The 15686-nt window shown below is 32.9% G+C and overlaps 1 protein-coding gene across 5 annotated transcripts in view; it reads right to left on the bottom strand.

The window, feature by feature from the left end:
* Nucleotides 1-1216: 1216 nt before the first annotated feature.
* The window catches only part of ARHGAP5 (Rho GTPase activating protein 5), a 71645-nt gene continuing 57175 nt past the window's right edge, over nt 1217-15686 (bottom strand). For all 5 annotated transcript variants that reach the window (XM_069486434.1, XM_069486444.1, XM_069486426.1 and 2 more), the window contains 4 exons: nt 12325-12402; nt 9013-9144; nt 6749-6854; nt 1217-2737 (listed from right to left, as the gene is read on the bottom strand). In XM_069486434.1, the coding sequence (XP_069342535.1) occupies nt 2413-2737; nt 6749-6854; nt 9013-9144; nt 12325-12402 (641 nt within the window). In that variant the 3' untranslated portion in view covers nt 1217-2412. The remainder of the gene's footprint in view (nt 2738-6748; nt 6855-9012; nt 9145-12324; nt 12403-15686) is intronic.

The raw sequence follows: 15686 nt of genomic DNA, 5'->3' as shown, positions 1-15686 counted from the left end.
CTTAGAATTATTTTTCTAATATTTAAAAATGTATTTAAACCCTTTGCAAAAACAAACACAATCAATTCAGTGTAACAGACTGAACTTTAAACCATACTTTAATTTTCAATAACTGCAACCTACTGGTCAATTGAACCAAATGTAGACTATTTAAATGGCTAACTATGAAGTGTGTCAAATCAATGATAGAATGAATAAAAAAGTGGAGCTAAATTTTGGGGAAGGTACAAGGTGGTTAATGTGAAAATGGTAAATGCTAGTTTTAATAACAAAAATGGTACTAAATGCAGGTGAACATTAAATTAACACAGTATAAAAGAGAATAGCTTAAATAAACTGGGATTCACATATTACAATAGCAAAGTTATGACAGAATGAACTGAAGACACGAACAGTTCTGAAAATTCTCTTTTCAGCCTACTTCCAATAGAAATAGTCAGGCTTTTTTCCTGTACATAGTTTGATGCTTTGTCTATACCATATATAGTAGAAAAATAAATTCTTTAGCAACCTAGAAACAGTTTATAAAACTCTTTAAAGTTTAATTTTCTTTGCCAGACATGCCAATGTTAAACTGACAGCTATAAATTAAAGCTATATAGACAATAGGTATAAGTAATATAGAACAAGTTAAGAATACTACATTTACCGGATTTTTTCTTTTAAAAATTACTGTACTTTCTTATTTCCTGTGTGCTTTGCAATAGGAATAATAGGGACTTTGTTTTCTTAGAAAAGATAACATGTAAGAGTATAACACAAATAAGATAATTTATAATATACATGTACTTCAACAGCAGCCTGGTTCATGTCAACATCTCGGTTTGGAAGTTTAAAATTGGAAGTACAATACCTAGAACAGAACAGTTGAGAAAGACGATATTTATTTTAGAAAAAAATGGAGCAAATCAAACTCTTAGGAGCCTTGAATCTCAAAATCATCTATTTACTATAATACACATAACCTTAAAATTGCAGTATGAATGAAGATTACAACATTGACCAGAGAATTTTTTCTTTACTAAACAAAATATAAGCTAGCAATGAAAAACAAACCATATTTTTCCTTTCCAGAAAAAAAGTGGCATGGTTTGATAATGAAAGAATTTTGAATAAAGCCTAACAAAATTTACCTGTGCCACCTATTCTGAAATTTTTATCCATAATTTAGTGTTCTGGTTATGTCTTCACTAGTAAAATGTTTACCCCGAAAAGCAACTCTGGTACCAACATCAGGGGAAAATATTGGCTTAAAAATGGTACAAAAGCCATTCTGGACTTTAGTACAACACATCACAGAAAAGAATATGAATACAAGTTTATAATATACACACTCCAAAGAGTCTGTCAGTACCCAAAGTATTTTTATTGCTATATTAGCAATGGATTTTTGGGATATGTTTTTAAGGGCCACATAAAAATAGATTCAAGGAATAGATTAACTTGAAGTCCTAGATTAAAATGTTTGGTTTAAAGAATTTTCTACAACAAATTTCATGTTTATGTATGAAAAGTTATATAACATTATATGAAAATGTCATGAAGTATTTTCTACACTATACTAAATGTATTCCCCAAGAGGGAAAAAATTAAAATATCTAAAATATATTAGATTAAGATTACAAGACCATCATTGATCTTTTGAACATGCATCTGTTTACAGAATTAACAGTATACAAAATGTTTATTTCATTAGGGACTATAAAAAAATGAGTTGGTGACAACTATCCTTTGCACAACATTATCAACTCACTTTAGCCACAAGCACGTCCTTGGTGTGTGTGTAAATGAAATAGGTTCATTTGCCCCTCATCAAATCATCCACAGGTTTTACTCAGAAATAAAGATGAAGGTGCAAAAATGTGAGCTATGTTAAGTGTATTTTTTTCTTTCAAACAACATCCCAAGCATGGCATAAGTAGCCTAAAATTATAAAATACTTAACTGGGCTTTTAGTTATCTACACTGACTGCTAGAATGTAAATTAAGTGGACCAAATTAGCACATCAAATAACAAAACCAGCCACAAAGCAGGCTGAAAAGCATTAAATGTTTCATATAGGTGAGTTTTTAAATCATTTAATTTCTATAGAAAAATTTTATTCACAATATAATGTGACAAAAATGCCACAGGAATGATATATTGATTGCAATAAGGTTACATGCAGCAGCAGCTTTGTATTTTTATAGCTATTTTTGTTTTATAAAAATTAAACCTCTCCAGTCATGCTTATCACATGGTCTTAGATTTATAATGTAAGTGAATAAGGAATACCATATAGTTCAAAGAGAAAATGTCATTTTGAATGTGAATTATCTGTATGAAACATGAAGTATACTACTGAACCCTGAAACATGCATGTCTAGATTTGCTTTTTGTCCAATTCCAGGCTGTTTGCAATCACTTTCTACTCATATAATACCAAGAGGATCCGTCTGTAATTGTGGTTGTATCAGCTGAGGTTGCAATGGTGGTGGTAACTGAAGTGGTACCATTGATTCCAACTGTCCTGGGTTTGAAGGTGGAGGAGGAGCCACAATGTTCGTGGTTTCTACAATTTCTCCATTGTAAAAGAAAAACTGACACTGCTGAATGAATGTTTCAACAACAGACTGATGAATCTTAGTGGTAGACAGAAACTCCCGATTTTCAAAATCAGGTCTCATCAAGGTTGGCCAAAAACAGATGGATAAGTTGTCTGCTGTCATTAGGTTGATTTTATTTTGCTGACTAACCCTGAAATTATGAAAGGAAAAAACACTTAGAAATCAAAACTCATTACATCTTTTTTGTGCATTCTACATTTAACTAGTCATCCCTTGTTATCTGTGGGGATTGGTTCCAGGATCCCTGAGGAAACCAAAATGCAAGGATGCTCAAAGGCCTTATATAAAATGGTGTAGTATTTGCATATGACCAATGCAATCCTCCTGTATATTTTAAATCATCTCTGGATTACTTATAATACCTAATACAGATGCTATGTAAAATACAGTATTAGCAACTGTATTTTAAAAATTTTTTTATTTTAATTTTCCCAAATATCTTTGATCCATGGTTGATTGAATCAATGGATGTGGAATCCATGGATACAGAGGGACAATTGTACACTGTAAAACAGGAGATAGCAGTAAAAATCCATTTCTTCTGAGAGTGGAAGTTGCACCTGGGGTTTAAAAATTTACATATGGAAGCATATATAATTCGTATGAAAAAAACTTTCCCTCATGTGACAAATTTTAGTGAGTTTCTGGTGACAGGAAATGATAATTGCATATCTAATTTCTTGGACTACTGTGAGAAATTAAAAGATAAACTATGGTATGCCATCTCTTTCTACCAAGCTTTGGAAAAATTACTTTATTGTAACCCAACTAGGAGTATTTTTAACCTTCAAAAAATTAGTTTCTAGTATACCATAAAACAATCTTTTTGGCCGGGCGCGGTGGCTCACGCCTGTAATCCTAGCACTCTGGGAGGCCGAGGCGGGTGGATAGCTCGAGGTCAGGAGTTCGAGACCAGCCTGAGCAAGAGCGAGACCCCGTCTCTACTAAAAATAGAAAGACATTATATGGACAACTAAAAATCTATACAGAAAAAATTAGCCGGGCATAGTGGCGCATGCCTGTAGTCCCAGCTACTCGGGAGGCTGAGGCAGTAGGATTGCTTAAGCCCAGGAGTTTGAGGTTGCTGTGAGCTAAGCTGACGCCACGGCACTCACTCTAGCCTGGGCAACAAAGTGAGACTCTGTCTCAACAAAAAAAAAAACAACAACAACAAAAAAAATCTTTTTAATCTTTAAATATCTTGCACATTAATTTCATTTAAAAGGCAACATTCAGTTCATAACACATTCTATCTTAAAATTCTTATTTTTAACAATAATTTACAAATGGTCATACATTACTCACAAATTTGTATCCAGTCCTTTAAATATGTGAGAAATAACTTCTACCATCATCTTTAATAACAAAGAAGAAGCAAATCTTGAACAACATCTCAGAATTATTAAATTGGGAGTTTATCCAACCCCCTCATTTCACACACAAAGAAATAATCCAGAAGTATGCAAGGTAAACAGGAACATAAATTTACAGATCAAAAAAATTTTAACTCCAAACCAAAGGAAAATCCCCAAACACAGAAGTTGCTCGTCTGAGGTAAAATATATGGCCTGAAAACATGTGTTCTGTGGTAAAAGTCATGACTATTTGTTAAAAGAGACTAAATTAGAATATTCAGAATAAAATAAACCTTTTGTTAAAAAATGTTAAGTAGCTACCAGTGCCAGTTTCGTGTTTCTCTGTAGTAGACAAGTGCTAATCTCTGGAAATACCTACAAAGTTGAAGGACATAAGAGCACGGGCATCAGGTCTAATTGAAGAATCAAAAAACACAAAGGAAAGAGATGAGAATGACCAAGGAACACTTCCTGGAAGAGGTAATGTTTAAGTCAAAGGTGATGGGCATAGGAAGAATGGTGGAATGCAAGGGGAATTCAGTTAAAATAGTGGTCCTTTAGTGTATCTGAACCCCCTGAAGGGCCTTTTAAAACACTGACTAGATTGCTGGGGAGTAATTTTTGGTTAACTGCTATTAGTTTAATATAGTAGAGCTTACTTGGTGTGCAGGGAAAAAGGAAAGGAAATGCATCTGAAGAACTTAGAGCCAGACCACTTAGTGTTAAACAGTTTGGATTTGATCCTAAGGAAATAGGATGCTATTTAATCAGCAGTGATCTTTACAGAGAGATCTTTTAGAATGATCATTTTGGCATCAGGATCAAGGGAGGATTAGATGGAGAGCTGGCAGAGAAAGAGCTCAATTACAACAAAACTAGAGGTCCCTGAATGAGAAATGATAACGTCTGAACTAAAGCAGTGGCAGAGGAAAGAAAATTTGAAAAATAATTAGGAGAAAAAACTGATTTGACACTCTCTGGATATGGAGAGTAAAAGAAAATATAACCAAAGAATAACTCCATGTATTAATTTTTGCAACTGTTGCAATTCATCGATCATACATTTATACATTTGTTTTTCTCCTATACTAGAATGTAAGCTCCATGCAATGGGTGTCTATTTGGTTCACTGCTGGGTCCCTAGCACTTAGAATACCTGGCATACAGAGAGGGCCTTATCCAATTACAGTCGAGTATTCCTTTTAAAATTTAAGTCTGATTATACTATTCCTCTGTTCCACTCTCCAGTGGATTCCCATATCACTCAGAGTAAAAGAGTGTAAATCATGCAATGTTTCTTCCATTAAGGAAGCACCCCCTCCATCCTTCGCAAAAAAGAATGTTACTTGAACTCAACAGTGTGCTTAGCAATATGTGATTTATATTCTGAAGCAACTACCTTATCTTGTCAGTAAGACATTTTGATGACTAAGGTTAGTCAATAGATCACTCTTAATAATAGTGTCCTATGAGATATGGCACTGTCCCCGTCTTTCCTTTCTGATCATTCCTCTCCTTTTTTTTTTCCTTTTCATTAGCTGTTTATCAACAAGCAACACTTTTTGACTTTATCTCTTATTATGCCCATCCTTTACTCTGTTCCAATCACATAGGTCTCTTTGCTATTTCTCAATGCATCAAAAATGCTTTTGGCTGTATTATTTGTTATAACATCAGAGCCAAATAGTTCTGGAATGCAGTAAGTATTTAAAGTAATTTTAATGGTGGGCTGATTCTTTGAACATGTTCTGCCCTCTTCCCCCTTTTCCCCACTATCTTTAATGAAGTCCAATTCTTCTTTCAGCCAGACAATAGTATGTTCACAAACTATCCCTGTACTCCATATTGGATAAGGTTTCCTATAGTATCTTGTGCACACCTGTTATCACAGTACCAACCACTTGTATGGTATTGTACTTTCCAAAAAAGGAAGCTGCACTAACATACTACAATATTATGTATGCTGCTACTTTGGACTTGAGGGAAGGATTGTAAGAAATGTTAATATAATTTTATACTGTATTCATAGCAACAATAACACTTTAAACTCTGGTTAATATCTCTTTAAGACATATAGACTGAAATGCACTTGGTTTGGGCCTTGATTTCATTAGTTAAGAAACCAAACTATAGTTCGTTAAAATGCCAGTGGAAAGGATTATGAAGAATAGACTTTTGAAAAAATTAATACAAATACTAATAATTCCATTTAGTTCTCAGAACAACTTTGTGAGGTGTATTATTCTCATTTTTATAGTTGAGAATATCAAGATTTAGCAAGGATGAGTAATTTGCCCCAAGGTCAAGAACTAGCAATATTTCAACCCAAAGCCTGTTTGATTCCACACGTGGAGCTTTTAATCATTAATACTGCTTTTCACTTAATAAATGGTGTTGGGAAGAGTATCTTTTTAGAAAAAAGCATAAACTTGAAGCTTGACATACTTAAGGTATTAAAACAAGGATTAGTGCCTGAATTTGAGGTAACAGGGTAGATAGCAAAACAACATTTCTGATAAAATTTCACTGTGTGGATATCCAAACAAAACAAAAACAAGATACATACCACCACCAAAGTGGTAGAAAAAACAAATCAAACCTCTTTAAGACTTGGAGTCTAGTCATAAAATGTGTCACTTATTAATTAGAAAATATAAGTCAGAGAACCAAAATTGAACCATACGTTTGAGTCCCTTTTTTCTATCTTATAATTATCCAATTTATAAAGTTTACATGTTTAAAATGTGTATTTTCTTTGCAAAAAAACCCCAACAAAATAAAAATACCTGTTTAGATGTGTTATCACATATCTGAATACATCATAGTTTACAGGATGAAATTTCTTAACAATTTCTTTCAAGGCATGAAGACGTTCTGTTTTATCTGGGATTTCTGTAAAATTAAAAATGGTGAAGAATCAGTGTGAAAGTCACACATTTAAAATTATCTGATGTTTCCTGCTATGTTTACTACAAGATATTTAAGAATGTATTTGAAGCTTATTAGGATAGGTAAACAAATTTTTAAAAAATGTTCTAAAGAACCTGCTAAATTATCTAAATTAAGAAATCACTTCAACTAACATTACGTATTTCTGTAACATAATTTATTACCATAGACTTTTTACAAGTAAACCTAATTATCGAAGATCAAAGTGACTCAGCACTGGTAAAATGGGAAATAGTATATCAGCAATTTACTTATGCAATTTATATAATCAGATATTCATTTAGAATTAACTACTTATAAATCTGTTAGGCTCTTAATATTCATGCTACAGAGAGCAAATATTTCAGGCTTTGTGGGTACAACTACTCAATCCTGTCTTGTAACACAAAAGAAGTATAATAGACAGGTATGTAACAAATGAGTATGGCTATATTCTAATGAAACTTTTGAAATTTGAATTTCATATAATTTTAATGTATCATGAAATTTTCTTTTCCTTTTGATGTAAACAGTATTCTCAGCTCAAAAACTGGTGACAGGCTGAACATGGCCCTTGGGCCATAGATTTATCCCCACTATAATTACTTGTAACGTACTTTGCTTATCAAAAATTCTCCTTTATAGGCAGTGTGAGTATTTAACATAGTTACTCCCGAAATCTATGCAATTATGAAACAGGATAACTGAAATGTGGGTCCTGTGATAAATGGGATATAAGAGTACTTTCCTGTTCTTCCTCTTTCATTCCTAAGCCCAATGTGCATACCATACCATTATGGTAATATAGCCAAGTACCAACAAATTCTCATTTGTTACGTATTACTTCTAAATCGGTCCTCAAAAATTTCCTAAGTAGGGATGTTCTGACGCTACTGTTTAAGGTAAAAAAATCAGAAAATCTAAGCTATCAATTCAACCATTCTCTCAGTTTACATATGGGAGTATGTATAAGGCAACAATACCTTGTAACAATATATTGAAATGTTTTTAATTTAAAAAACTGAGAACTTTAACATAATTAAAACTATAATGAAGTAGTCTCACTTAAAAAAAAACCTGAAGATTTATGACCAAAAGGAAATATTAGAGAGAAATATTTAAAATATACATTAATTTTTGCCATTGAAAAACAATGTGAATGAAGAACTAGGTTAACTGATGGTCAAATAGACCTTAGGTCTCATCTTCCCGGTAAATGAGTATCTGTTTCCTGGAAACATGTGGATGAATGATTCTGAAGTAGGAATAAATATTAAGCACCCATGTTCTTGTCTTACTTTTCCCAAAAAATGACTTACAACATGAGGTCTGCTATGGATTGAAAGTGTCCCCCAAAGTTCAGGTGTTGAAAACTTAATCCCCAAGGCAACAATGTTGAGAGGTGGGACCTTTAAAGATGATGGATTAATGCTGTTATTGTAGGAATGGGTTAGTTATTGCAGAAGTGGGTTCCTGATAAAAGGATGAGTTTAGCTCACTTCCTGCCTCCTGCATGCTCTCTTGCCCTTCCTTCCACCTTCTGGCATGGGATGACTTAGCAAGAAGGCCCTCGCCAGATGCTGGGCCCTTGACCTTGGGCTTCTCAGCCTCCAGAACTGTAAGAAACAAACTACTTTATAATTTATTTAAAATTATCCAGCCTGTGGTCTTCTGTTATAGCAACACAAAACGGGTATAAAACAAGGCCAAAGTAAATTTCTTTGACTTAAAAAACTAAATGGACATGGGTGCATACCACCCTGTTAAGTTAATATTTTACTGAAGTACATTATACATAATTCATTTGAAGGGTTTACTTAATTTTCTTAAAACACCTTTGAGTTTGAATTAAAAACACAAACCTCAAACATCTAGTATAATGATCTTCAAAGTTTTAGGAGCATTTAAGTCACCTGGGGGCTAGGTAAAATTGAATATTCTTGAAGGCCATCTCCAAAGATTCTGATTTTATTTAGAGGAAAATAGCTTTAAGAAAGAGTTCCAGGAAGTTGAAGTTTTATTAGCTACTTATTCTAGTGAAATGACAAATTTTAATACTCAGCAATCAATAGTCAAAAACTGCCATTATTATCCCTCTCATAAAAAAGAGGTTTATACTTACTTGCTGCTTCCAGTAGCTCTGGATGAAGAGAATATGGAATTAAGGGATCTGGCAGATCTGCAAAGAAAGCTTTAAGAGCTCCAGCTACAGCATTTACTGTTACTTCCATTGACACTAGATTGATATTATGATCTACAAGACAAAAGTAAAATTTTAATTTATATAAGAAAAGTCTAAATATAAATTCAAGTCTTCTCACTGGCCACTTTTCTTTATAGGTTGACAAACTACATAAATATGGGAAAACACAACCAAGCAAGAAGCATTTTATGTTACAATTAAAAACGCTGTTAGATTTATTAGTATATTTCAGAACTTTACTAATATCTATCTTTTAAATTTATTTCATTTGCCTAAGCCATTTAAAAGAGGCCACAAGAGCCAGTCACGATGGCATGTGCCTGTAACCCCAGCTACTCAGGAGACTGAGGTGAAAGGATTACTTGAGTCCAAGAGTTTGAGTCCAGCCTGGGCAAAAGAGGGAGATTAGTCTCTAAAAAAATTTATTTTAAATAAAAATAAGCTATAAGGAAATAGAAAGATAAAAGAGAGGAATTATGCATATAGGTTGAGTATCCCAAATCCCAAAACCTGAAATCCGAAATGCTCCCAAAATCTTAAACTTTCGAGTGCTGACATGATGCACAAAGGACACGCTCATTGAAGCATTTCCCATCTGCGATGCCTAACTGGTTAAGTATAATGCAAACATTCTAAAATAGAAAAAAACCCCAAACTCCGAAATCCAAAACACTTTTGGTCCCCAAGAATTTCAAATAAGGGATACTCAACCTACATAAATTCTAATTTGAACCTTTTAACTTTATTGTTAAAATTTTTATATAAAATGGCTTAGTTATCAATGAAGTTCCAATTTAAAAACAAGAATGAACATACAAAGGGGATAGATATCCTAAAGTTAATGTGATATTAACAAGTCACTTATCGTAAAACTACAGAACAGGAAAAAGAAAAAAAGTATCCTCATCACCTAGAGAGAATCACTGTTTATACTTTAGCATGTTTCCTTTCAGCCCTTGTCTGCTCATAAAAAAAAAAAAAAAAAAAAAGAAGCCAAATCACCTACACATTTTATACTGGATCTCACTTTAAGGAATTATTTGAGGTTATTAAAATTTCACAATGAACTTTTAAGAACATTTTGTTTTTGCCAGGTGACATTTACTTAAAATGTAATTTCAAACTTGCAGAAAAGTTGCAAGAATGGTATGAAGAATTCACATATATCCTTAACCCAGAATCACCAACTGTTAAACATTTTGCCCTACATAAACAATTTTAACAGCTGTATAATATTCCCCTAAGATTGAACAGTTTACATAATATTCTATTTCTCAACATTTAGGTTTTTTAATTTAAAAACATCATAAAAATATTACAAAGATGCTATGAGAAACACTTGCATGTATTAAAGCTTATTTCCTTGGGCTACCTTCCTTGTAATAATAGCTTCCCAATGAACATTTAATATGGTGCCTGGCACAGAAAACTCTTCATATGCATTACCTCATTATTCTCAGAGTTACTCTATTCTAGAAATGAAAAAATTGAGATTTAGAAAGATTGACTTGCCTAGTGCACAAAGATAATGGCAGGACCAGAAAGCAAAACTAGGAAGTCAAATTCAAGAACCTTGGTATTAACTACAACCCTGTATTCATTCTGGAAGTGGAATTCTACCAATTTAATTTATAATGTCTAAACAGTTTCCTTAATATCTTCTAAAAACGGGATACAGACTACACAATACTCTTGGGCAACAAGGCATGCACATGCACACACATACTCCCTCCACTCAAGAAGTGACATTCTGCTATTTTAACATAAATCTTTATTATTTTACATTGCTACCTAGTATTCATTTTACTTGTTAGACACATGGATGGTTCCCCCAACCCTTTAAAAAAAAATTACAAACAATATTCCAACATATGCCCTTGTAAGTCTATCTTGGTATGCTTATGCAAAGACTTCTAGCAAAGACACCGGCATTTTAACAGGTTTTCATAAAGTGCCCCTCAAAAGGCACCCGCAATCAACAGTGTATAAGATACCTGTTTACTATACCCTACCAACAACTTTTTCATTCTGATAATAAAATAAATATAACCTTTTTGTTTTATTTTTATTTATCATCAACAGTGGCTAGACATATTTTCATGTATTTATTGGTCGCTCTCTTCTGATATAAATTGCTTAGTCTAGCATGTTATTCTGCACCCTCCCCAAGATTATAGTTTGTCTCCTGATTTTGTTTATGTTTTATCTAAACTCTCATACAGAATTTTTACATTTTTAGGTAGTCCAGTCTATCATCTTGCTCATACTACTTTCTAGGTTTCATATCAAGTTTAGGCTTTTTCATACTCCATGACTATAAAAATATCAATCAGTTTTTCTCCCTAGTACTTAACAGTTTTCATTTTTTACATTTAAATCTCTGATTACATACAGAATTTATTTTAATATAAAAAGGAAATTCAGCTTTTTAACTCCTAATGGTTCGTCATCCCAACATCATGAAGAAAACTTTTAAATAAGTACTGTGTTTGATATACAGAGATACTAACCTACCATAAGTCAATTTATTGCTTTTCTAATTCTGATGATGGATTTATATAGATTCAGTCACAATTGTGAGATAGCTTACTGGATTAGGAATATGAAATATGAGAAGAAACTGAGAATATATGGGCCACACAATATCTAATCTCACCTCAAAAATATTTGTTTTATACTATTCCCTGCAGTCTCAGGTAAGAAATATTTTCTCATTATTTCAAAAACAAAATCTACTCTATTGCATTCCATTCTTTTTGGACGTAAGGAGGACTTTGTTTCAATACTGAATGCCTGCTCTTTTAGTATCTTCTTTCTTATTTACTGGCAGCTCTTCTGCCTTCACACTTACATTAAAAACATATACAAGACTGCGTTTTCTTGACCCAACTGCCTCTTATTGTTCTTTTCAATCTTTTCTTTTATTGAAAATGTATTTTAAACATTTCATATCATCTACTTCCTTTTATAATTCCCTAGTACCCAGCTCCTCAAGTCGAAGGCTCAAAATTATGCAATGGCCAGTGTAAAGACAACAGGAGTTTTCCCAGCTCTCCTGTACCTTTACTGTGGTATCTATTCTATTTAATACTTCTAACCCTACTTTAAAACTCTCCCTTTAACATCCATATCCTTTGGAAGTTTTCAAATAAAAATTAATCTTCCTACTATGAAATTCTAATAAAGAAAACAATAAAATGATGATTTTATTTTACATAATTATCTTCTTACCTTGATCAAACTGCTTTTGAATATTGTCTTGATCAGTTTTGTTCCCACTAACACGGTAGAGTCCTTCAGTACATAACCCTAAAAAAGAAATACACATGCTTTTACAAACACATATATATCTATTACAAAGAATGTACAATCTTACACACAATTTAGTTACTTACAAAAAATATGGTGGCAAAATATTTTTAAGAATAAAATATTTTTTGAGCATTTTTAAAAAGTGAATGGACTACTTTATATTTTAAACCATTTAGGACATTCAATTCCAGACAAGATGAGCAGACATATTTCTCCCTATTCTTCCCACTAGATAAAGCTAAAAACACTGGATACAATATATAAAAATCAAACATAAGAAGTCTCTGAATGGTGGAGAGAAGACGGACTGATTAATGACCTTGAAACTTTAAGAACAACATGACAGTAAGTTCCCTGGGTTGTCTGTTTTTTATTTTATTTTTTTTTTTTTGGCTTCTTATGTATCCTGACCAGGCAATGGAGGAGCCTGCAATCCAGAAACACCAATGAGCAAATGCAAAAAAAAAAAAAAAAAAAAAAAATCCCCAAAACTAATAAAACAAAAACCAACAAGAAAAGCCTGCTCTCTCTAGTGAAAGGATTGGAAAAGATGCAGCCTATTAAGACAAAACCTGATTTAATGTGAACCTATATTCTGAGATCCAGTTTCAATGAACTTTTCCCACCTTTTCTTCCACTTCTCTCATTTACATTACCTACATATGCTACCTACATGAACTAAATAAATTTGTCTTGACTTTGTGAATGTACTCTTTTATAGAATGAATTCTTCTTGTTACTCCACATCTAAATAGCCCAGTTAAATCATTTCTTCCTCATTGATACCTTCTCTGTTACCCCCAATTCGAAGCAATTTCTTCTTCCTTTGAACTCCCATAGCACTTTATCTAAGCTCTATTACCACTTAGTACTTTCTATGGTGTACTACAGTGAAACACTCAGCAGCAAATTTCCTAAAAGTCATAGCAGTGCCTTTCCAACCTCAGGGGTCTTTACACAGTGCAATGGTTCTCAGCTGGGGGCATACTGCACCTCAAGGAACACTTGGCAATGTCTGAGGATATCTTTGGTTGACAAAACTGGAGGAGGGGGAGCTACTGTCATCCTACAGGTAGAGGCCAGGGATGCTGCTAAACATCCTAGAATACACAGCCTCTAACAACAAAGAATTAAAATAGCCCCAAATGTCAATAATGCTGAGGTTGAGAAACTTACACAGTGAAAAATGTTTTATTTTATTTATTAAATGAAGATTATAAAGTACTTAATTATCCATGCTAAAAATCTTGCCTTTTGCTTGCTAATAACTGAGTGATTTGAAAAAACAGAAACACCAACTCAATTATTTAGATGTAAATTATCCACGTTTTACTTGGACTTAAAGTACCCAAAGGATCTATCCCAGACCTCCAAACAATAAAGGAATTAAACATCTATCTCAATATTCCAAAACTAAATACAAAAACTTAGATATTTAAAATATTATCTTTTAACTGAGTATCATCATTTTTTTCCTTTCATTAGAAAAGGTCATTAACCATTAAGTATTAAGGGTTAAGCACAATATTACTGATATCTGAAGTTTTAAAATGGTCTAAGTTCTATTTGAGTTGCTAACAGATGCAAAACTAGATTTTCACTGCCTGTTTCTTTATACCTTCAGGATGAAATAAGTAAGTCACAGAGACTGCCAAAAAGGGTCAGAAAAAAGTTGTAAGGTGAAGAAAGCAACTTTAAATTACCTATCTACCATTATCCACACCCCAGATTGTTGACAATCATGAGGATAGCAGCCAACAATCTGGGTGCAGGTTACAAGTGCCAGAGGAAGCAACATGACCTTATTCTCAAAGAATTGTGGTTGTAGATTTCGACCTGTCTGGTGGCTCCCTGAAAGAAGACTTAGAAAGTACTTTTTTTCCTTTTGTTCCAGGCATTTAGGGCAACTAATAAATCACTAGCTAACCACTGAGCTAATGGAACACAGACTTCAGCAGCAACAAATAACAAAGAATACAGACTTTACAAAAATAGTTTAAAGAAGTCATTAAACAAGCAAACAACATAACCAACAAACAGCAAAAACAAACCCAGGTGAGAGGAAAGAATCTGATTTCCAGGGTTGCCACATTATAATGTTCAAAATGTCTTATTTTCAACAAAAAATTAAGAAGCATGCAAAGAAACAAGAAAGTATGGTTCACTGCAGAAAAAATAAATAAATTAATAGAAACTATCCATGAGGAAGCCCAGCCATTGCACTTACTAGACGAAAACTTTAAATCAACTGTTTTAAAAACTCACAAAGAGCTACAGGAAACCATGAACAAAGAACTAAAAGAAACCAGGAGAATGATGGCTCAACAAATAGAGAATACCGATAAATATACCAAAATTATAAAAAAAGCCCTAAGTAGAAATTCTAGAGCTGAAAAGTACAATAAATGAAATGAAAAATTCATTAGAGCGGTTCAACAGCAGATTTGAGCAAGCAGAAGAAAGAATCAGTGAACTTAAAGGTTGGTTAATTGAGATTATCCAGACTGAAGAGCAAAAAGAGGAAAGCATGAAGAAACAAGAAAAGCAACTGTCACATACAAGGAATCTTCAGAAACTATGGAGGTTAGAAGGCAGTGGAATGATACATTTAAAGTGTTAAAAGAAAAAAACTGTAAGCCAAAAACTCTGTATATGGCAAAATTATTCTTCAAAAATGAAGGAGCAATGAAGACATTCTCAGATAATCAAAGTTGAGAGAGTTCATCACCAGTAGACATGCCCTATAAAGAATGATAAAAAGGGAGTTAACGAAGTTCTCTAAGCTGAAATGAAAGGGCACTAGAAAATAACTTAAGCTGTACCAAAAAAAGTAAGTAACAAAGGTAAAGACTGCTAGACAGGTAAGTATATAAGCCAATAGTAGCACTGTGTTTTTGATATATACCTTCTCTTTTTGTTCTGATATGATTTTAAAAGTGCATAAAAACAATAATTATAAATCTTTGTTAACGGGCAATGTATAAATATAAGTTGTGACAATAACATAAAGGGGTGTGAAACTGATGCTGTAAAGGAGCACAGTTTTTGTATACTTTTGACATGAAGTTGTTTTTAACTAAAACATGATTGTTATAAAGTTAAGATGTTAATTGTAATCTCCAAGGTAATGACTAAGAAAATAATTTAAGATCTCCTATTAAAAGACAGAGATTTGTAGAAAGGATAAAAAAAGAAAAACATAATCCAACTATATGCAGTTTATAAGACACTATAGAACTGAAGACACAAATATGATGAATGTAAGAAAATGGAAAAATATA

This window comes from Eulemur rufifrons, chromosome 2 (assembly GCF_041146395.1).
Source record: "Eulemur rufifrons isolate Redbay chromosome 2, OSU_ERuf_1, whole genome shotgun sequence".
NCBI lineage: Eukaryota > Metazoa > Chordata > Mammalia > Primates > Lemuridae > Eulemur > Eulemur rufifrons.
Note: the sequence above shows the minus strand (reverse complement) of the source record. Positions and strands in the feature narration are given on the sequence as shown.